The sequence below is a fragment of the Danio rerio genome, chromosome 8 (assembly GCF_049306965.1).
Source record: "Danio rerio strain Tuebingen ecotype United States chromosome 8, GRCz12tu, whole genome shotgun sequence".
In the NCBI taxonomy this organism is placed as follows: Eukaryota; Metazoa; Chordata; class Actinopteri; order Cypriniformes; family Danionidae; genus Danio; species Danio rerio.
In genome coordinates this window covers 45,858,140-45,879,856 of record NC_133183.1, presented here as the reverse complement: position 1 = coordinate 45,879,856, position 21,717 = coordinate 45,858,140, and the positions used below count along the sequence as shown (strand labels likewise).

The following is a 21,717-nucleotide window of genomic DNA, read 5'->3' as shown; positions in this document are numbered from 1 at the left end:
TTTATTTTTTGTTATTATTTTGTTGTTGTTGTTGTTATTATTATTGTAGATGGGACATAGCCACAGGAGAGAGAGTTATGATGAACAACCTGTCAAAAAGTTTGATGGATTGTAGCCCCGCCCCTAAGGCGGGACTTTCGGTCTTAGCCCCGCCCCTTTTATATAAACTTTATAGTTCCGGTAATTAGATTCTTATCGGTTTAATATAAATTAAAAATTCCGGTAATTAGATTTTTATCAGGCTAATTAAATGTAGGGTCCAGCCAGTTGGTCCAATGACGGTATCCAATGGTGGATGAAGGTTCACTGCATGTTCGGTCTTTCCAGTGCACAATGTTGATTTATATTAAACTTAGCTCATATCTGACTCCAATTTTAGTATGAGGTGGTTTAGAATATTAATATATTTATCCTCGTTTTATCTGACTCCAATTATAAAACATTAAGAAGATTATTTTGTTTCCTTTCACATTATTTTAGATCATGATTGAATATTCTTTTGATTTGTTATTATACCTTATTCTCATTTACTCAGATTCCTATAGCATCCCGAGTCTTGCACCGGCCGGGTATACAATCTCTTAATACAAGCTTGTCAGTCTTGGTCATTACACAGAGGCGATTAACCACTCTCCTAAAAAGGCAGAACCCTACTTACTCAATTTAGGAGATTTTTATGTGTTCCCAATAGATCTGTTATCTACTTAATCAAGACAAAGTATTTTAATAATAATCGCGCAGGATTATACGTTTGTAGATGAAGGCCTAAATATCCACATTTAAATTAGTTTCAACAATATTTTGTTGTTCTAAATAATTGGCCTTTTACAGTCCAAGTATACTTGAATTAATGCCAATTTATTAGTCGGATCTCTAACAACATTGTATAGCGTGCCACACTGCTCCGTCTAACATGTTTTAGTCCGTTACTAACCTGTACAGTGGCTTGTAGTGCTATGGACAACAACATTTATCAGTGATAATAACACGAGGTTTGAATAATTCAAAACATAACAATTTATTAGTCAGGTAAATGTATTATGCCAATTCAATCAGTCAATTCATAAACGATCATTACAAAACATCAAATTATCAAAGATAAATCCAAGATGAAAAAATGCATACCTGACCTTTTACATAACGTGTAAATTTTACATAACGTGGAGCCTAGGCTCAATGTTATGGGCTGATCTGGGTAGGCAGAATCGCGCTGAGTCTTTCTCAGACCTTACCTTAAATAATCCAAGAATTCCCTCAAGGAAGGGGGTGTGAATAACAAAAGGCATTCACACTTAGTGGAAAGTCACACCCTTCACAGTGGTTAGAAAGATGCCTGAAGTTATATATTTATTGTTTTGATTATGTCTGTTTCTGAGAGAATGAGACCATTGTACCAATCGCACTGAGACATTTCAAATGATATCAAACATGATAGTTAAAGTCAGTTTGGTTAATCTAGAACATTCAAACATTGAAATGACCATATGCGTGAGTTGGGGGGATGAAGCTGAGTTTCAGCAGACTCAGATGCAAATGTAGCAGGAACTAGTTTTTCCCGCATTCCCACCTGCTGGGTTGTTAAGTCACCAGTCTCTGTTTTCAGCTCATGTTTTGAATTGTCAAAGATATCAAAATATTTGCAATATTTTAACTTTTACATAAATTAATGATTCCGGTAGTTTGATTTTAATCAGACTAATTAAATTAATAGGTTATTTCCGGTAATGAAAATATTGGTAATTCAATTCTAATCAAACTGAAATAAAATTAATTTAATATTAATAACGGTAATTAAATAACTGTTATTAGAACCATTATTTAATTATTACATTATAATATAATTAATAAATTATAGTAAATGCATCACTTACCCATGTGATGTTGCCTGCATGGTGGTATGAACATACTGACTGTATGTGATAAGAAAAACGTTAGACAACACCTATCAACTGCTTGTGAAAGATAGATTTGTATCAGATGTAGAATATGTATATCTTATTGAATATGTTGGGTGTCACCTACTAACTACTATATGTTGTTAGGTGGAAAGGAAAAAATGTTGACTGTTAGACAACGCCCTCGCAGATACATCAGGATGATAGAATGATAAGTTTATTGTTTGTCCTAATGGTAAATAATGATAAGAAAGCATTGACGCAACATATAACTGATAGAGTACGGGTGTGTCACTACAGATGGTATCAACATATGTCTGTATATGTATATGTAGACCAAGAAATAGAGTGAGTGTTATGTCAAAGACATGTCTGCCTTTGAAGTAAACACTAGCACACTGGGTCAGATTTGGACCGACGATCTCAATACCTGACTTAAACGGTAATCCTATCTCTATGGAAGAAAATTGGGAAGACCATATGCTGAGAAGGCTGACGATGGCTCCTAGAAAAAGGATCACCAACCTGAAGCAAACAAATTTTCTTCACGAGAATAAACGTTACATGAAAAAAGAGTTTGCTATGCCTAGCGAACGCATTTGTCATTAACTATTTGACAAAAAACAGCGGGTTGTTACCTTGTACACAACGGAATCTGGAGAGCCGCACACTCTGGATGACCCCTGTCTGATCTTACCAGTTAAAGACTGGTTCTTATTCTATAATCATGTCTGGCCGGATATCCAGAATTCTAAACAGGAGCCATTGTTTATCGCCGAGTGGGATTCTGAAAAACCGAACAATCGATTTCGAGTGGTTGGAAACAACTGTGAAAAGAATCCTAAAGACTGTATTTTCATATTCTTGTGCGATGACAAGACAAAGCTTTGTGAGCGTTCTGGCATAATACATGTTGATGAGCATAACGAGCGATATGAAATGGTGCTCCCCATCCTCTGGCGAGACGTCGACAAGCTGTCTGAAATTTTTGGCACCATAAACCAATTGTTCAAATGGTGTGACTTGAATGATTGATACAGGGATATTAAAGTTCAGCTGTTTCACCCCCAGAGGTCTGTGCGACGAGGGAGGGAACACTCCCAACTGTCTCCGCCCATCTACTACGAGCATAAAAACCCCTAATTCAATTCAATTCAATTCAGCTTTATTTGTACAGCGCTTTTACAATGTAGATTGTGTCAAAGCAGCTTCACATAAATGGTCATAGTAACTGGAACAGTGTGGTTCAGGTTTTAGTGTTTAAGTTCAGTTCAGTTCAGTTTAGCTCAGTTCAGTGTGATTTAATCATTACTGAGAGTTCAAACACTGAAGAGCCAATTCATCGATGCGTAGCTCTACCAATCCTGAACCATGCGAGGCAGTGGCGACAGCGGAGAGGGAAAAAAAAAACTTCACCTGATGGGAGTGAAGAAAATAAACCTTGAGGGAACCAGACTCAGTTGGGCACGACCATTTTAATTTCTCCGCTGGCCAAAAGTCTTGTGCAGAGCTTCATTCGCCGTGGTTTAGGCAGGAAGATGGCCTCAGCGAAGACTCGTCTGTCCCTGGAACGTCGCTGGAATCAGACTCATGATCTCCACTCCCCACAACCATCAGCGCAGCAGCAGCTCAGGATATGGCCTGGTACCGGATATGGAAACCTTGGGATCATCACGTCGCTGGTCTTGGATCCAATCAGTGACTCCGCATAATCTGAGGACCTCGGGATGAGTATCCCCAGGAGAAAATAGAGAATAAAGAGAATAATTAGCGTAGCTGCTGTTCATCGTGTATATAAGCAAGATGCAGAAGCCTGTGTGGAACCCGCTAGGTGATGCATTGAGTGTATGCTTTACTAAACAGATAGGTCTTTAATCTAGTTTTGAACTGGGAGAGTGTGTCTGAGCCTCGGACGTAATCAGGAAGGCTATTCCAGAGTGTAGGAGCCATGAAAGAGAAGGCTTGACCTCCTTTACTTGATTTTGCTATTCTAGGTACTACCAGAATCCCTGAATTTTGAGATCTTAAAGAGCGAGTTGGTTTGTAGCGAGACAGAAGGTTGGTTAGATAAACAGGAGCTAGATTATTTAGAGTTTTATAGGTGAGAAGTAATATTTTAAATTCAATATGAAGCTTAACAGGCAGCCAGTGTAAGGAGGATAAAATTGGGGTTATATGATCATATCTTCTAGACCTGGTCAGAACTCTGGCTGCTGCATTTTGTACTAATTGAAGTTTGTTAATAGAGGATGCTGGGCAGCCAGCAAATAGAGCATTACAGTAATCCAGTCTCGAAGTCATAAAAGCATGGACTAGCTTTTCTGCATCTGAGATGGATAGCATATTTCGTAATTAAGCGATATTTCTCAGATGAAAGAAGGCAGTTTTTGTGACATGGGATATATGATTTTCAAAAGTTAGATTACTGTCTAATATGACACCCAGATCTTTTATAGTAGAGCTAAAACTAACTTTGTATCCCTCTAATTGTAAATTAAGTTGCGAGATCTGCTGTGTGCCAGATTTAGGCCCAATAAGTAATAATTCTGTTTTGTCGGAGTTTAAGAGAAGAAAATTGTTGGTCATCCAGTCTTTGATGTCTTTGATACACTCAGTTAGTTTAGACAATTCAGACGTCTCGTCAGGTTTAGTTGAAATATATAATTGAGTATCATCTGCATAGCAGTGAAAGCTGATCCCATGTCTTCTAATAATGTCTCCCAGAGGTAGCATGTATATTGTAAACAGTAAAGGGCCTAAAACTGATCCTTGAGGCACCCCATACTTTACTGGGCTGACTTGTGAAGGCTGTCCATTAATATTCACAAACTGGTAGCGGTCAGTTAAGTATGACTTAAACCATTGTAGAGCCTGTCCCTGGACACCTGTAGACTTTAAGCGATTTATGAGGATATTGTGGTCAATGGTATCAAATGCCGCACTAAGATCGAGTAAAACTAATAGCGAGACGCACCCTCGGTCAGCAGCTAAGAGTAAATCATTGGTTATTTTCACTAAGGCGGTTTCTGTACTGTGGTGAGCCCTGAAACCTGACTGAAACACTTTAAAAATATTGTTCGTCTGCAGAAAAGAGCATAATTGAGTGGAAACAACTTTTTCTAGTACTTTAGACATAAATGGAAGATTTGAAATAGTTCTATGATTTTGAAGCAGTGTAGGTTATCATTATGATTCAATGAAATATTTACAGGATTTTGAGTATAAGCCGGTGCAGAGAGTTTGGCATCTCCTATTTTTTGTCTAAAGCCTTCTATTTTATTACTGAAAAAATTCATGAAGTCATCACTACTAATTTGCGGTGGAGTAGTTTGTTCCAAGGATGACCGATTATTTGCTAATTTAGAGATGGTGTTAAATAAAAATCTAGGATTGTTATGATTCTTTTCTATCAGTTTGCGCAGGTGCTCGGTCCTGGCAGATTTTAGAGCCCTCCTATAGCTGGACATACTGCCTTTGTACGCAATTCTAAAGACCTCTAAATTAGTTTTTTTCCATTTACGTTCCAGGGCGTGGGTTGCTGTTTTGAGCGCACGAGTATGACTATTATACCATGGTATAGTTTTAATCTCTCTAGCCTTTTTTAATTTGATGGGTGCCACAGTATTTAGTGTGCTAGTAAAGATGGCATCCATACTGCTGGTTACTACATCAAGATCATTTGAGTTTGCGGGTGCATTACGAAATAGAGAGAGATCAGGTAAGTTATTTATAAATTCATCTTTAGTGGACGGAAAAATAGTTCTACTAGGGCGGAGTATTGGAGCGGGTTTGCTGATTTCAGGTAAACACAGCTTATATAGTAAGAGGTAGTGATCTGTAATATCATCACTTTGTGGTTTAATGTCTACGTCAATAACCTCGATTCCATAAGACAGAATTAGATCTAATGTATGCTTTAAGCGATGGGTTGGACCCACAACGTTTTGCTTTATCCCAAGTGAGTGTATTAAATCCATAAACGCGAGCCCTAAAGTATCATTAGCGTCATCTATGTGGATGTTAAAGTCACCTACAATTAGCATTTTATCAGTTTTGACTAGTTATTCAGAAATAAAATCAGAAAATTCTTTTAGAAATTTGACATAGGGTCCTGGGGGTCTATATATGGTGATTAAAGCGAGAGATAACATAGGTTTTTGCATAGTATCTGGAAGCTGAACATCAAGCGATAATACTTCAAAGGAGCTAAACATAAGTCTGTTTCTCTGTTTAATATTAAGGAAATCACTAAAGATTGATGCAACTCCACCACCACGACCAGTTTGACGAGCCTCATGTTTATATAAGAATCCTGGAGGAGTTGCTTCATTTAAACTAATATAGTCATTTGGAGGACAACGGCACCAGGGCTCTCGGCAACGCCCAGGATGGTTGGAATCTGTGTAGAAATATTTCTCACACGGGCACCAGGAAAGCAGAAAGTACGTACTTTATTACCTTTTGAGGAAGCGGCACGGACGTGACGAACGATCGAGTCACCGATGATGGCCACATCGGGACCCGACTCGCGGAGAGGGGAGAAGCGGTTCTCCGTGGAGATCTCAAACACGGGAGGAGACGTTCTGCCCCGAGATCTGGGAAGCACCTTGCACCCAGGCGCTGTGGTAGCCGGGTGTCGGCGTGAACGACGCCTGGCTGAGCCGCGCCCTGGGTGCTCTGGGCCTGGACAGAGAAGGACGCGGGGATGAGGTAGAGGGAATGATGTGGTTGTAATTTCCACGTACCTTAGGTGATGAGACGGCCTTAGCATTAGGTACAACAAGCAGTTGTTCCCGTAGCCGCGACCGTCTCACCAGAAGCGATCGGATCTGGGACTCCACTTCTTCCAGCTCCAGCTCCAACGCCTCCATCGATGCTTCTCCTGCACACAAGGACAGAGACGGAAGCGACATTTTACGGGGTAAAGAGCAAAGCCAGTAAGTCAAAAGTGTATGGTAAAAGAGGTCGGTAGCTTTAGCTGACCAGCGGCGCTAGCAGGCTAAAGCTACAAACAACAGGCGGATGCTCGAGGGACAGACCGTTTTTAAAGCAGATTTGTTTGTATAAATGTATTAAGGGTTTGGTCACCCTAAGTAGGAGAGACAAATACTTAGCGAATGAGGAAGAATTTTATGATTAAGATTTAAATTGCGAGTAAATAGCAAGTCCAAACTTCAAGCACACGCAGTATGTGACCGAACGGAGACAGTGACGCCAGTCACTAATCAACAACTGCTCACCACAGTCCTAAAACATGTCTCAACAACTCTCTTCAGAATTTGGTATCTTCAAGCCTGAGGATATCAAAGCAATTCCCCCTGATGACAACGCTTTGCCATGCTTTCCGAAATTCGGAACTTCTGCATTAGACCACGACTTACCATGCTTTGAGCTATTCAAATCTTCTGAACCAGAAAACGATGAAAAAAACTGGCTGGATAAATTTTGCACCGAACTAGGATACCGTAACCTGACATACCTGACCAACAAGTACAAAAAAAGATGACGATACAAAGTTTGACGTCACAGATGGATGTTTCTGCAGTTCCGGTTTCAAGATCATAAAAGCGTTGATCGCAGTGCTCATGCAACACATCATCAACGCTCAGCTGAAAAAGGAATGTGAGGGTTGTGCTATCGACCACCCGAGCCAGCTGCAACACTCCTGCCTGTTTGAACCGTCACCATTCTACTTCGACTCTCACTTTGGAACACTCGTCAATAAACTGATTAAACCTAAGTTTCACACTGCTGTGTCACAGGCTATGATGCGTGTTGGCTTAAAGTCACAGCCTCAGACGATCCACGGAACAGCCCTGGGTATTCTACACGAATTGAGGAGTGAACCATTCATCGTTGCAAGACTGGAAGACATCAGGACCAAGATTCTGGACAACTCCTGTGAGAAAATGGTCAGTGACGCTGTAGATTTCTGGCACCGCAGTAGCTAGACCTCAAACCAGCTGAAAACACAACAATGGGAAACACATGTAAACCTAGTAAGATACTTGAAAACGTTTTAATAGAGTACTATAAAAATCAGTTAAATGGTCTTTTATGTAAAGTCATTAATGATGCCACGAATAATGATCGTTTATCACAATCCAAACGTGTGATGAATTTTAAAAAAGAAATGAAGATTATTAGAAGTCTGAATAACTCAAGGGACAATATGATTGATGTTTGTGTTAATGGTACCGAACCATGTTGTATTATGATTAAGAGTTTTAGATGCTATGTCTGAAGTATCTGATCAGTTTGGAGTCGGTGATGTCCTCTGTATGTCTACCTATGTAACAGATGTATGCATTTCGCTGATTGCAAAAAATTATGATGATGATATATCAGAAATTGTTGAATCTTTGGTCACTTGCATTTTAGATAAAAACATGTCATCGTGTGTCCAATTTCTTTGTTACCTTGACCGTATGTAACCATTTTCTGATTTGATGTCATGTATGTATCCTCGCTTTAAATAAAAAAAGACTCGTACAAACAATGTTTTGCATTATTCTTTGACAACAATCGAAACAGGACCATGTCTGATATAATGAAGAAAGTTTATTACGACCCATCAAGCCCCGGTGCTTTAGGTTGTAAAAAACGTTTAAAAGATGCTGTGTTTAAGGAAACTGGAGTCCGTCTAAGCGATATACAGGTATCTGGATGGTTGGCCGGGGAAGACGCTTACACTTTACATAAAACAGCACCCATAAAATACAAACGAAATAGAGTTGTGGTATATGGTATGGATACCCAATTTCAAGCCGATCTCGTCGATATGACGGCCTATTCAACGGAAAACGACGGTAATAAATTTATGCTAACTTGTATCGATGTATTCAGCAAGTATGCATGGAGTCGGGTGTTGAAGAATAAGAGTGGAGTCGAAGTTACTAAAGCGTTCGAGTCTATACTCGATGAGGGTCGCGTACCCCGGAAATTACCGACTGATCAGGGAAAGGAATATTTCAACAAGCATTTTCAAGAATTTATGAAAAAACATGATATTAATCATTTTGCAACTGCTACTGATTTAAAGGCAAGCGTTGTGGAGCGTTTTAATAGAACATTAAAAAGTAGAATGTGGCGATTTCTAACGGCCACTAATTCACGGCGTTACATCGATGTCTTACAAGACATTATGACAGGATACAACAACAGCTATCACAAGACTATTAAGATGAGACCTGTTGACGTCTGTAAAGAAAATGAAGCTACGGTGTTTCAAAACTTTTGCGGTAACAAAGATTCAAAAACCAGATTTCAAATTCAAAGTCGGTGACGTGGTTAGGATTTCTAAAGTAAGAGGCCCCTTTGACAAAGGCTATGAACAAAACTAAACCGAAGAATTTTTTATCGTTTCTGAGTGTATTCCGCGTCAACCACCCGTCTACAGGCTCAAAGATTATGACGGCGATGTTATCGAAGGAGTTTTTTATGAGCAAGAGATACAGAAAATATTTGTAAATAAAAACAAATCGTTTAAAGTGGAAAAGATTTTAGGTGAGAAAAAGCAAGGGAGGTCTACACTTGTTTTAGTAAAATGGTTAGGATGGCCATCAAAATTTAATAGCTATATCGACAAAAAAGCCCTGGTAGACTTGCAAAAACCTTAAATTACACATTTCTTTTCATGGCTATTTATTATTATACAAATCAAGCTATGGACAACGGGTTCTATGTTACGCTCCCGTGTAACGCTTCTTTATCCGTTTATCCTGAAAATCGTATATCTAGTTATAAGACTAATTTGGCTGAAACTATACACCTGAAAGGGGAATGGGAATTAGGTCTAGCTGAAATTGAATATCCTAGAAGTTGGTATAATATTACAGACGATGATGGTATTTTCAACTTAAACATGTACCCTGACCGTGATAATGAAGAGAGAAAAAAAACTAGAAACAAATGTACTTCCAGATATACATGGTTTCTTTGTTTCGAGAAAGTAAAAAAAATTCATTTTGAAAACGAAATGCATTGATTTTATTTTTTTGCTGTTTGAAACAACTAACACTCATTTGGGGGATGGTGGGTCTCTAGCAGGGGGGGTCTTTGGAACGACCGCTGGCAAACGCTATGGATGAGCTCACCGGGGGCGTTGGATAGACCCAGGGGAGAGCCCACCAAGCCATGCCCGGATAGAGACCACTCTCCCCGGCATGACCCGCGCCTGGAGGGGGGTAGCGCGTCCCTGGGTTTCACTGACCTGCCGTCGAGTTTTCGTCAACAGACAGAAATAAAGCACTTAGTGCAATTTTTGATTTAGCGGTTGAACGTACCAGGGGTCTAAAGAGGGGCCCGTTGCCCCAAGACAAGCGTTCAAACACGGGCAAAACCAAGTGCGCGCTGCTGCCCCGGTCCTACCAAAGACCCAGGCCTCAGAGGCCAGCAAAGCTGCTCCAAGACAAGCGTTCAAACACGGGCAAGTGCCCGGGCACTGCTGGTGATCAGGTGCCAATCTGGAGGGTACTTTGGAACCAGCGCTTGCCCCCGGAGAGTGGGTGTACCTCGGCATTGCACGCAGGGCACAGGGGCCCCCTGGATGTCAGAGGCCCCAGGCCAGGGAGTGGAGCTGGGCTTTCCCCCCGGAGAGTGGGTGTACCTCTGGCAGTGCGCGCAGGGCACAGGGCCCCCCTGGATGTCAAAGGCTCCAGGCCAGGGAGTGGAGCTGGGCTTTCCCCCCGGAGAGTGGGTGTACGTCTGGCAGTGCGGGCAGGGCACAGGGCCCCCCTGGATGTCAGAGGCTCCAGGCCAGGGAGTGGAGCTGAGCTTTCCCCCTGGAGAGTGGGTGTACCTCGGGCATTGCGCCCAGGGCACAGGGCCCCCCTGGATGTCAGAGGCTCCAGGCCAGGGAGTGGAGCTGGGCTTTCCCCCCGGAGAGTGGGTGTACCTCGGGCATTGCGCGCAGGGCACAGGGCCCCCCTGGATGTCAGAGGCTCCAGGCCAGGGAGTGGAGCTGGGCTTTCCCCCCGGAGAGTGGGTGTACCTCGGGCAGTGCGCAGGGCACAGGGCCCCCCTGGATGTCAGAGGCTCCATCAATGGTTCACCAGTGGCACATCCTTACGCATCTAGCGCCCAAGGTCCAACAGGAAAACGTTAGGCCTGGCGCTCACCGGGGCGTTGATTAGACCCAGGCCTGAGCCCACCAAACCATGTCCAACGGGAGACCACCCTTCCCGGCCTACTTGTCGGGACGTCCCGCGCCTGGAAGTATTTGCCTGACACAACAGTCTCTGACCTGCCATCAAGGTTTCGGTGAAGGCGAAGAATAATGGACTTAGTCTCTGACAGCCTTGTTGCCAGACCTCTAGGTGACTGATCGATAGGAGCAAGTGTGACGCCCCAGTGGCTAGGCCCCCCCAAAGCACCAATGGGGTCGGCCTCTATGGGTGTGGCAGATCCTCCCCGTCCTGGGCATTCTATCAGGGAGGCGTGGAGGTGTCCCTCCGCACACAGCGCCCCCCCTTCTAAGGACCCAGATGGCCCGTCTGGCTATGACCCAGAGCTTGTCTGCTGCTCAGCCCGCCTGCCAGCCCGCCCCCCTGGACTCCGATTCCCCCGCGCCGATACTCGGCCCGAGCCCCCGCCCCACGCCCTGCGAGGGCTGGGGGATGTTCGGTGGGTTCGGTCGAGTCACCCGGCGTGGTGAATCGAGCCCCCAGGGGCAGCGTAGGAAACGAGCTGGTGTAGGCTTCGATTCTCCCCCCGCCCGAGTGTGTGCGTTTGCATCCCGTCCGCCCGCAATGCCGCCCACCCCCTGGTTTTATTCTTGCTGGCTCCCGGCTGACTGTATTTTAAGAAATACAGTTCCACCAACGTCGTGATGCAGAAGTGGACGCCGCCTCCGCCCGCTTATCAACCGCGGCACGTGGCGTGTGGGCCCCTTTCCCCCTCTGCATTGGCTCTAGCACGGTCATGGCTGAATGTGCCCTATGCTTCAACGTGTACAGTTGGCTTGCTCCTCACCTGACGACCGTTCACAAGGTGACCAACTCGGATGAGAAGCGGCTGCTGCTCGCGCTGGCCGCCGGCCGCGTGGACACGCAGAAGACGCTGTGCCCAGTCCCGGGCTGTCGCAGGACGCCAGCCCGCCTAGACAGCCACTTGAGGCAGCACGCGGAGCTCTCGACCTTGGTCCGGAAAGAGACTATGGGAAGGCTGAAACGTCAGAAAGGAGCTCGGGAGTTGCAGTGGCTTCAGTCCACCCAGCCGGCAATCCCCGTCGTGTCCCGGCTAGCCTCGTCCTCCGGGGAGGAGCGGGACTCTAAGGGCCCAGAGCCCGGCCGCCCGTGCGCCGACTGCGGCTGCAGACGTGCCACGGAGCGCATACAAGCTCAGCTGATTGACCTGGGGAAGCAGGTTACCAAGATGCGGTCCACCATCTTTCAAATCACACGCCTCTACCGGGAGTTAAGGAAGGGAGAAGGGGGGAAAAGAAGGAGTAAGTGAGCGAGGAGAACCAGGTCGCCTCCTGCACCGCCGGCTCCCGGGCGAGGGGTGGCCGGAGGTCCGACGCCTCCGGAGGCTTTGGATCCCCATGCCTACCCATTCCCGGACCACATCCCCGTGCTGAGTTGAGTATATTTCAGGCACGTCACTGTCCCTGTGCTGGGTGTGGGTCTTCGGGGAAGTTGACTCTTGGTCGTGCTCGTTCCACAGACCTTCTCTTGGGGGCTACCCCAAGAGAAGGCTACCAACTGGGCAGCGAGCCCACCGCCCGCCTGCGGAACAACATCACTTCGAAGCTAGGGAGAATCAAAACTTTCCTTGGTTACATGGCCAGGGGCACCATGGAGCCAGGAACCTTACTTTTCCTCAACCAACCAGCCCGAATCAGAGTGTGGGCCGCCCTGCTAGGTCAGACGCGGATGGCCGACCCCACCAGGCAGCACTATCTGAAGCACGTGGCCCAGTTCCTGGACTACCTATTGGCAACCCCGCCAGCCGCCTCTGGTTCTGATTCGAAGGGAGGTCAGAGCCCTCATTCGCGGCATACGCCGGCGTGTCATCGTGCACGAGGTTCGGACCAAGCAGGCGAAGGAAAGCAGACTGATCCCCAAGGCCAGACTAGTGCGCTGTCACCGGACCGCTGGGAGGAAAATTCCCGCCCTGCTAGGTAAGCCAGCCTTCCACTGTTCCAACCATTCCCCCTGTTCGTTCTTCCGGGGCACCAACAGCCCTTGGTTCACCCATGTCTGTCTGGCCCTCTCCCCCGCGAATGGGACTCATTCGGGGGGAAGGGGGGCAGATAGATGTGGCTTGGTGAACCAACTGCTGCTGGTGGCCTAGGTTTAATTTACTCTCTGGGTCACCAGCAGTTCTTGGTTCATCCACCCACGACTGTCTGCCCCCCTTCCCCCCGAATAAGTCCCATTCGCGGGGGAGAGGGGCAGACAGACGTGAGTGGGTGAACCAAGAACTGCTGGTGCCCCTGGAGAAGAAACGAACATTTCCTCTCCGGGCCACCAGCAGCTCTTGGTTGAGCTGCTGGCGCCCCGGAGAACAAGTCACCAGCAGCCAAGAGCTGTTGGTGACCCAAAGAGGAAATAGAACCGTCGGTGGTCTAATTTGTCTAATGTCCTTCATCAGATTGAGTCCAACCCAAGCACTAGGCAACAGTGGCGCTTTTATGGCTTTCTGACTGGTTACCTAACCTCCATCTCTGGGCACCGCTGTGGAGTCTTCCAGAATCTCACAATCCAGGAGGTTGAAGAGGCCTCCAGAAGCCCCGACGAGTCTGCTTATGTCATTAACGTGAGTATGGCGCAAGTAAGGTGGGGGTCACCAGTAGCATGCTCTCACTCACTGCTTGTTCTCTGATGGCAGATTACCACGCACAAGACAAACAGAGCCTTCGGGGCGGCGCAGTTGTCCCTAAACAGGGAGGAATACAGCTGGTTCCGCAGGTTCTTGGCGCTGCAGGCTGGTCTCCCTGGAGAGAGCCAGGCTACCTATTTCTTTTTCACTTCCAGAGCCAATCCTTTTCGGACCCTGAACAAGTACTTTCAGTCTGCTTGGATCAGTATGGGCCTTCCAGGCAAACCCACCTTTACTGACGTACGGACTGCTATCGCGACCCATGTGAGTATGTATGTGATGCCCCTGTAACTACCAGCGGCGGCTTCGGTCCTAATCAAGCTTCTGTCTCTCTCCGACGCAGGCAAAGAATGCACACTCTTCAGAGGATCGCCGCAAGGTGGCGCAATTCATGTGCCATGACACTTCAACCTCAGATAAGTTCTACACACTTCACCTCGGACCTTTCCAAGCACACGAGCGTCGCAGACTGTTTGAAAGGGCCCTGGTGGAGGAGGAGGAGGAGGATAGGGAGGCAGCGGGCACTGAAAGCCCCCCGCGGAAAGGACGCAAGAGGACTGAGACTCCCGTCTCTCCCCTGGTAAAATCAGATTCTCTTTGGCGTGGACAGCAGAACGTGTGGCATTGGCTAACTGCCCTTTATGTGTCTCTTTTCCAGGAGGGAACCAGCAGGAGGACGCTGCCATGGCGCCCTGCCAGGGGGAAAAGCCAGGGCGCTCGCCTACTCGAACCAACAGAAGACTTTGAATCGTCCTGAATAAATATTGTACAACTTAACAGTCAAATGGTGTTCAGTGTCTTCATTATTCCTTTTATTTATTATCTGTGTGGTAAAAGTAGATTCAGTAGAGACAAATGAGCCCTGTCTTCTTAGTTCAAAGCTAAATGCCTGCTGCGTCCAGGTTCTGCCTTGGCTACGTTCCGATTGGGACAAATTATCCCTGCCTTGTGTGTTAAAAGTGACTCGCGGGACAACCCCCCGTCCAGGTTCAGCCTTGGTTGATAGCTCATAGGGAGAATTCATCCCTTTTGCAGCACAAGGAGGTGGTGGGCTGGACGAATCTGTCCAGGTCTGCAAATGCTTTGAATGCCCAGATGGCCTTGAGTCCAATTCTGTATATTAGCAAGCTTCTCCCGGGACAGCTCGGTCCTTTGAGATGCATGAAGAGGTCAGGACAGGGCAGCTGTGGAGTGGAGGTTAACTTTATGGAGCCGTTATCAAATACCCGGAGGATACTACAAGGATTTACCGGCTGTGATCAAAATGATAAACGATGCTATCAAACCATCTGGGATATTGTTTTACGATGAATTAAAAAATAAAATTAATCTGATTGCAAAACCTAACATTTTTATAGGTTTCTATGAGAAACTAGGTGCTATATTAGGAGTGAGACCTGAAGAGGGACTAGGTCATTCGGCCTTCCATGAAAAAGCTGATTTTACCAGGACCGTCACCACATATGCACCTCATCAAGCCGACATCAAAGGTGGATTCTACACATTATATGTCTACACCGATATCATCGACTACCAATCAGTCTGTGATTCATACGTACCACTTTTAAGATGCGTACATATAACGGGTGAAAACAACAATATCGTCAGTGTCAGATACGACAAACCGCATTACGCATCGGTAAACAAATCGATCATCACGGACATAAACATAGAAATAAACCGAGAGGTGAGATTTGCTTACGGTAAAGTTATTGTGTAGCTACATTTTAGACCAGTCTCTTTAAAATGCCTTATTACAATACACAGTGTTGGGAAGGTTACTTTGGAAATGTAATAGATTACAGATTACAAATTACCCTATTTAAAATGTAATAAGTTACTGTAATTTTCGATTACTTTATAAAAGTAAAGTAACTAATTACATTTAATTACTTTTTGATTACTTTTAATTTTCTAATAAACATTTTCAACTAAATAATTTTCAAGCATTTTTACAGAGCAGGAGTGAGCTTACAGCAGCTCTGTTTACTGTTAGAATCTCAAAAGCTTTCATCACTTAAATAAAATTAATTTAATTTATTTAAATTTAAAGAAGAGCCACCACAAAACCAGACCTTATCACAAAAACATGTTTACTTTTGTTACAAAATCACAATGTTAGTTAGTTGTGCAGGTGATTTATGTGGCATTTGCAATAAAAAAATACATCTAATTTTTGAAATTTTCATTTTTAAATCGAAGCCACTTAAATCCAAATCAATCACATCTTAGTGATCAATAAAACTGCCAATGAAACATATGAGGCAGAACTGTTCATTTCAATTATTTACTGTAAATAATATGCTGTACCAAACAGAAATAAATTATAGTACATAACAGCAAAAACAAGAAAATCCAATTAAACCAGGTGTTACACATTTTAAACAATATTGATCCGCGATCTGTAAATGTAGCTTGTGTGGACACTACTGCGCTACTTCACTAATAAAATAGCTTCGCTACTGTGAAAAGCTATTTGATTTTTTAGCGACGCTACCGTCAGGCTACTGAGAAATGTAGTTAAGCTAGCTACACTGGTAATGTGATAACATCACTTTGGCCAGAGGAGTCTGCTGGTGCCCTGAAATTCACAAATCGATAACTTTATAAATCATAATATATCATTAGAAATTAAAGGGTCTGTTTTTATTTCTGTACACTCACGATAACGACAAAAACATTTGCTTTTATAAAACAAAGAAACGCTTGCTTACACACCTTCAGATGCTTCCTCATGCTTTTCAATGGCAAAGAGGATTAGACATGGTGCGCCCATAGCCATTAATTTGATTTAACAGTAGGGGGGACAATAAATATAACATTTCTTATGAGCAATTTTTTAAGGGGACACAAATAATACAGCCGAATTGTACTTATATGTCTCCGCAGTTAAAAATGGTTTTATTGTTCATATTACAGCATGGAGACTACATCATGGTTATTTTCAAAGTTTTTCTCAGGTTCAATGACAGCAAATTTTTCTTGAAAACTATTTATTGCATTGTTTGTTGTGTTGTTTACAGTCAACAGACTGACTCCTGAAGCCGAATAAATGCAGGAAAAGACATTTTCCATACTCATAATAACTAACTGGTTTACATTACACTTGTTAAATTGAGAGATCATATTGTAAATTGGTGAGCCTGTGAGGTTCATCTGCTAAACAGCCACAACTCTGAAAACATTTTTAAAAATTGTTCACCCCTAAAAGAATTGTCATTATCCCTTCAATAAAGCACAACACCCTTACCTGACACTGTACATCTGACTGACCCTGCTCTGCCTGTTCCTCAATCAGTTCTTTCTCCTCTGCCTGTGATTTTCATAAGCACTCATTCAGAAAGCAAAATTGCTTGATATGTGAACTTTTTGTACTTGGAGTTTTGCTGCACTGAAAAATTATCTTATGTCCATTTTCCTTTACTCTGTTATTTTATCATTGAGGTAAAGTTGGTTTTATATTTGCACATTCAGTCTCTCATAATATAAACTCAGAAGAGTATTCTTTGGAAATTCTAAATAGTAAAATTATATTAGCAGCCAACAACCATCAAAGTACAGCATTGTTTACAGTTAGTGTTAATATTATATTGGTTTACCTAAAGCAGGGGTCGGCAACCCGCGGCTCTAGAGCCGCATGCGGCTCTTTAGCGCTGCCCTAGTGGCTCCCTGGAGCTTTTTCAATAAATTTTGAAAATGAAAAAAGATGTGGGAGGTAAATATAGTTTTTGTTTTTAATATGGTTTCTATAGGAGGAAAAGTTTTCCAATGCTGTAAAAGTGTGTAGAATAAATATTTAATTTCAACATTTCTGTCAACGAAGATTTGCGTCATGGTCTGCGACACACGTTTCCATCAGCAGGGCGGGATGCCAGACAGGTGGCTATTGTAAATAAACCGGCGGCTGTGTGATGGACGATGGATGCAAGAGGAAAAAAGAGAAAAATAACTGAGGAGAACAGAGGATTTAACGTTTCTTGGACCGAATCATTTGCATTCGTTGCCAATGCGGAAGGTTTGCCTGAATGTTTGCTCTGTAGTGAGAAGTTGTCAAATAACAAGAAGAGTAATGTGGAAAGACATTTCCAGGGAAGGCATGCTACATTTGCAGCCGAGTACCCAGTTGGGAGTGAGAGAAAAAGTGCGATTGCATTACTTGTGGAGAAATTAGAGGAGCGCAAAAATAAATTTAAAAAGTGGATTGCATCTCCAAACTCCACTACTGCTGCAAGTTTTGTTGCAACCCGGGAGATAATAAAACGTGGAAAACCGTTCACAGATGGTGACTACATGAAGGAGTCATTCATCAACATATCAGAACACCTTTTTTCAGACTTCAAAAATAAAACCGAAATAATACAAAAAATTAAAGACATGCCTCTCTCCGCTAAGACAGTGAAGGAAAGGGCCATTAAAATGGCTGGTAACATCACCGAACAGCAAATCAAGGACATTAATTCGGCGCCAGCATACTCAATAGCATGTGATGAGTCCTGTGATGTAACCGATATTGAACAGACTGCGCTTTTATGCAGGTATGTGAACTCCGATGGGCCGCAAGAAGAAATAATTAAATTAATACCACTGAAAGGCCAAACACGGGGGGAGGACATATGTGAGGCTGTGCTGAAATGTTTAAATGAAAATGGAATAAACACCAACCACCTGATTTCAGTGGCTACAGATGGGGCACCCAGCATGAGAGGATCAAAAAGGGGGTTTGTGACTTTGCTACAGAAAGCATTGGATCGAAATCTGCTTGCATTTCACTGTATCTTGCATCAAGAGGCACTGTGTGCACAAACATTCCCATCTGAGTGTATGGTGGTGATGAACCTTGTCATCGAGATGGTGAACAAGATAATTGCAAAAGCATTGAACCACCGTCAGTTCCGTGCATTGCTTGATGAAGTTGACAGCGAATATTCCGATCTCCTGCTACACAACAAAGTCCGATGGCTCTCCAAGGATGAGGTTTTACGTCGCTTTGTGGCTTGTTTAGAACATGTGAAAACATTCCTGAAAAGCAAAGACCTGATCTACCCGCAATTGGAAGATACCGAGTGGCTCGAAAAACTGCACTTTATGGTGGATATGACAAGCCACCTAAACAAGCTGAATGAAAGTCTCCAGGTGCGGGGAAACACTGCACTGCAAATGCTGGAAGCTGTTTTGTCATTCGAGCGCAAACTGACTGTCTTTGCCAGAGATGTACAGCGAGGCACGCTCTCTCACTTTCCCTCCCTGAGAGAATTTAAAGAATCCCATCAAGATCACACAATAAACGGCGATTATTTACATAATGCGATCGTTGATATGCAAACTGCATTTGAGAGCAGATTTTGCGAGTTCAGAAAGGAAAAAATGACACTGTCTTTCCCTGTCACACCTCTGGAGATTGACCCTTCCCTGTTAAGCACATTCCCAGGAATTATTCAAGCTGACCTTGAAATGGAAATGGCTGATATATCCGACAAAGATTTATGGGTGTCTAAATTCAAACGTCTGACAGCCGAGCTTGAAGACGTCACTCGCCAGAAAGCCCAGCTTGCCCAAAGCCACAAATGGAGCGAAATGGAAGGGCTCCCGGTACCCGAGAAACTTATCTATGATACATGGAATGCTCTTCCTGATTGTTATAAGAACATGAAGACATATGCATTTGGAGTATTATCCATCTTTGGATCAACATACTTGTGCGAGCAGATATTCTCAAACATGAACTACATCAAATCAAAATATCGCACCCGCCTCACACATGAGAGCTTGCAGTCCTGCGTCAAGATCAAAGTTACATCTTACATGCCCGATGTTGAGAAGCTGTCCAGTGATGTCCGAAAACAGAAGTCACATTAAAAGGGTAAGAATCCTGTCATAGGCACGTATTTAGTGGTAGTTATAAAGTGATTTCTTATTTTTGTCAGTATATATTTGGAATGACACTTAAGGGATATGATTGTGTTTTGATAGGTCCGAGGTAGCTGCGTTGGTTGCGTGTCAAAAGAGAAGAGGATGCTGGATTTCACCCTTGCACTAACTTGCTTGGCATTTGCACAGAAATCAAACTTAAACTATATTAATTTGATTTTATATACTTTTTTTAAAAGGCTGCTGTTTTATTTTTTTATAAATGCAGTCTGCGTTTTATTGCACCGTTTGTTGCTCTGATAAGGGGCACGTTATGCACGTTCCATTTTGATGTTGTTTTTGAAATCCTTAAAATAAAAATTTTATCAAAAATCTAATTTCTTTATTACATTTATTTTATTTTATCAAAGCAATGAAACATAATCCCTTAATATTGTAATGAAGTTAAACTTGAGGCTGCATCGTACAACAGAGTAGTCACGTGGTGCGTCATTCTACAGGATGCACTGCAGGGAAAATAATAGATACATATGGCATTTGTTGCCTTCATTATAAGGCTTAAATAAGGCTTTTAATTTTCTGCGGCTCCAGAAATATTTGTTTTTTGTTTTTTTGGTCCAATATGGCTCTTTCAACATTTTGGGTTGCCGACCCCTGACCTAAAGGTTCTATAAAGACGTTGCAACTGATACAAAATACAGCAGCCAGAGTTTTAATGAAATTGAAGACACAAGAACATATCACAGTAGCATTAATATAATAAATTTTAGGATTCTTTTATTAGTTTATAAGGCACTACACAACATGACACCTTTCATACTTTTCTGACTGCTTATCAAAATATAATCCAAACCGTTTGCTACGCTCTTCTAGCACTCGACTTTTAGAATTTCACTTTGTAAATCTAATGCGATCTGGCGGCACTTCTTTTAGTCACTATGCTGCAAAATCTGGGAATTGTCTCCTTAATGAAGTAAAAGAATCCCCCAGAATTTATTTTTAAAAAGCTTAAGAAGCACCTTTTTAAAATTGCATATGAATATAAGTTTGTGAAGTTTATGCAATTTATCTATATCGTGTAGGTTTATGTACATATGCATGTACGGTGTGTGTGCATGTATGTAAAGAATATTGTGTGTGATTGTGTAGATGTATGCATATATGTGTGTGCTTTGAGTATATATTTTGCTTTAATTGTCTAATATACATTATTTTGTATTTGGTTTATTTTACAATGCCTGTTTGTTGTTTGTGAAGTGCCTTGAGTTCCATGTATGTAGGAAAAGTGCTATACAAATAAAATGTATTATTATTATTATTATTGTTGTTTTGAAGTCAAACTTGCATGAGATTTCAGTTCAAATATTCAAAGTACCATGGTAAACAATGTATGAAGCTGTCACTGAATGAATGTGCGAATATAAAACCAACTTTACCTCAATCATTTTATCTAGTCCATGACACTGCAATGCAAGTTTATTTATACTGTAGCACATTTTATACACAATGCTAATTCAAGGTGCTTTACATAAATAATGAAACACTATCATAAAAATCATCACAACAATAAAAACAAGGACATTTTATATTTTAAATTAATTTAGTCACCTAAGAACAGAATTGAAATTGATTATACAAAAAATAAAGTGGGGCTAGTTTGGACGTAGCACAGTGCTCATTTAGCAAATCCACAGATAAACAATATGCTAATTGTGGCCGTTAATGTAAAGTTAACATTATGCCAAGTCGTCACAAATGAAACAATGCACTTTGGCGTATTATTTTGCTGTGCACCACTAACGTAAGCTAAACAAGCATACGTTAACTACATGAGTCATTTTAACCGCTAATACAGCAGATTCATGGACATCGGTAATCTGCATTTTTGCCGCAACTAATTTAGAAATGATTCTGCATTAACTTTGAAGAGAATCGATTTATTTAATGTGATTAATATGATGTGAGTATACTTACTCAAATTTAACATTGACCTGTAGCCTGTTGGACTTCAAAGGGTCCAGTGCATGTTCAAAAATGGGTTCAGAGTCAATCTGTCAAAAATTATAAGTTTTATTTGCTCAAGCAGGAAAGAAACCAAAAGCAATACACTGCGCAGGAGAGGTTCAACTCT

General features: G+C 42.8%; 2 protein-coding genes across 2 annotated transcripts; both read left to right on the top strand.

The window, feature by feature from the left end:
* Positions 1-11,816: 11,816 nt before the first annotated feature.
* On the top strand, positions 11,817-14,475 carry LOC141375874 (uncharacterized). The gene is made up of 5 exons (XM_073910881.1): positions 11,817-12,260; positions 13,491-13,655; positions 13,728-13,982; positions 14,062-14,298; positions 14,377-14,475. The coding sequence occupies exons 1-5, from the start codon at positions 11,817-11,819 to the stop codon at positions 14,473-14,475; spliced, it is 1,200 nt and encodes a 399-aa protein (XP_073766982.1).
* Positions 14,476-17,295: 2,820 nt separating this feature from the next.
* LOC141375887 (general transcription factor II-I repeat domain-containing protein 2B-like) lies at positions 17,296-20,900 on the top strand. The gene is made up of 2 exons (XM_073910961.1): positions 17,296-19,578; positions 19,689-20,900. Exon 1 carries the CDS (start codon positions 17,637-17,639, stop codon positions 19,572-19,574), a length of 1,938 nt encoding a protein of 645 aa, XP_073767062.1. The 5' UTR covers positions 17,296-17,636; the 3' UTR covers positions 19,575-19,578; positions 19,689-20,900.
* The last annotated feature ends 817 nt before the right edge of the window (positions 20,901-21,717 follow it).

Excerpts from the sequence above, each read along its gene's own strand:
- LOC141375874 (XM_073910881.1), top strand. The coding sequence starts at position 11,817 with ATGGCTGAATGTGCCCTATGCTTCAACGTGTACAGTTGGCTTGCTCCT. Across the intron at positions 12,261-13,490 it reads TGATTGACCTGGGGAAGCAG|ATTGAGTCCAACCCAAGCAC; the intron begins GTTACCAAGATG and ends GTCCTTCATCAG. Across the intron at positions 13,656-13,727 it reads AGTCTGCTTATGTCATTAAC|ATTACCACGCACAAGACAAA; the intron begins GTGAGTATGGCG and ends CTCTGATGGCAG.
- LOC141375887 (XM_073910961.1), top strand. The coding sequence starts at position 17,637 with ATGGATGCAAGAGGAAAAAAGAGAAAAATAACTGAGGAGAACAGAGGA.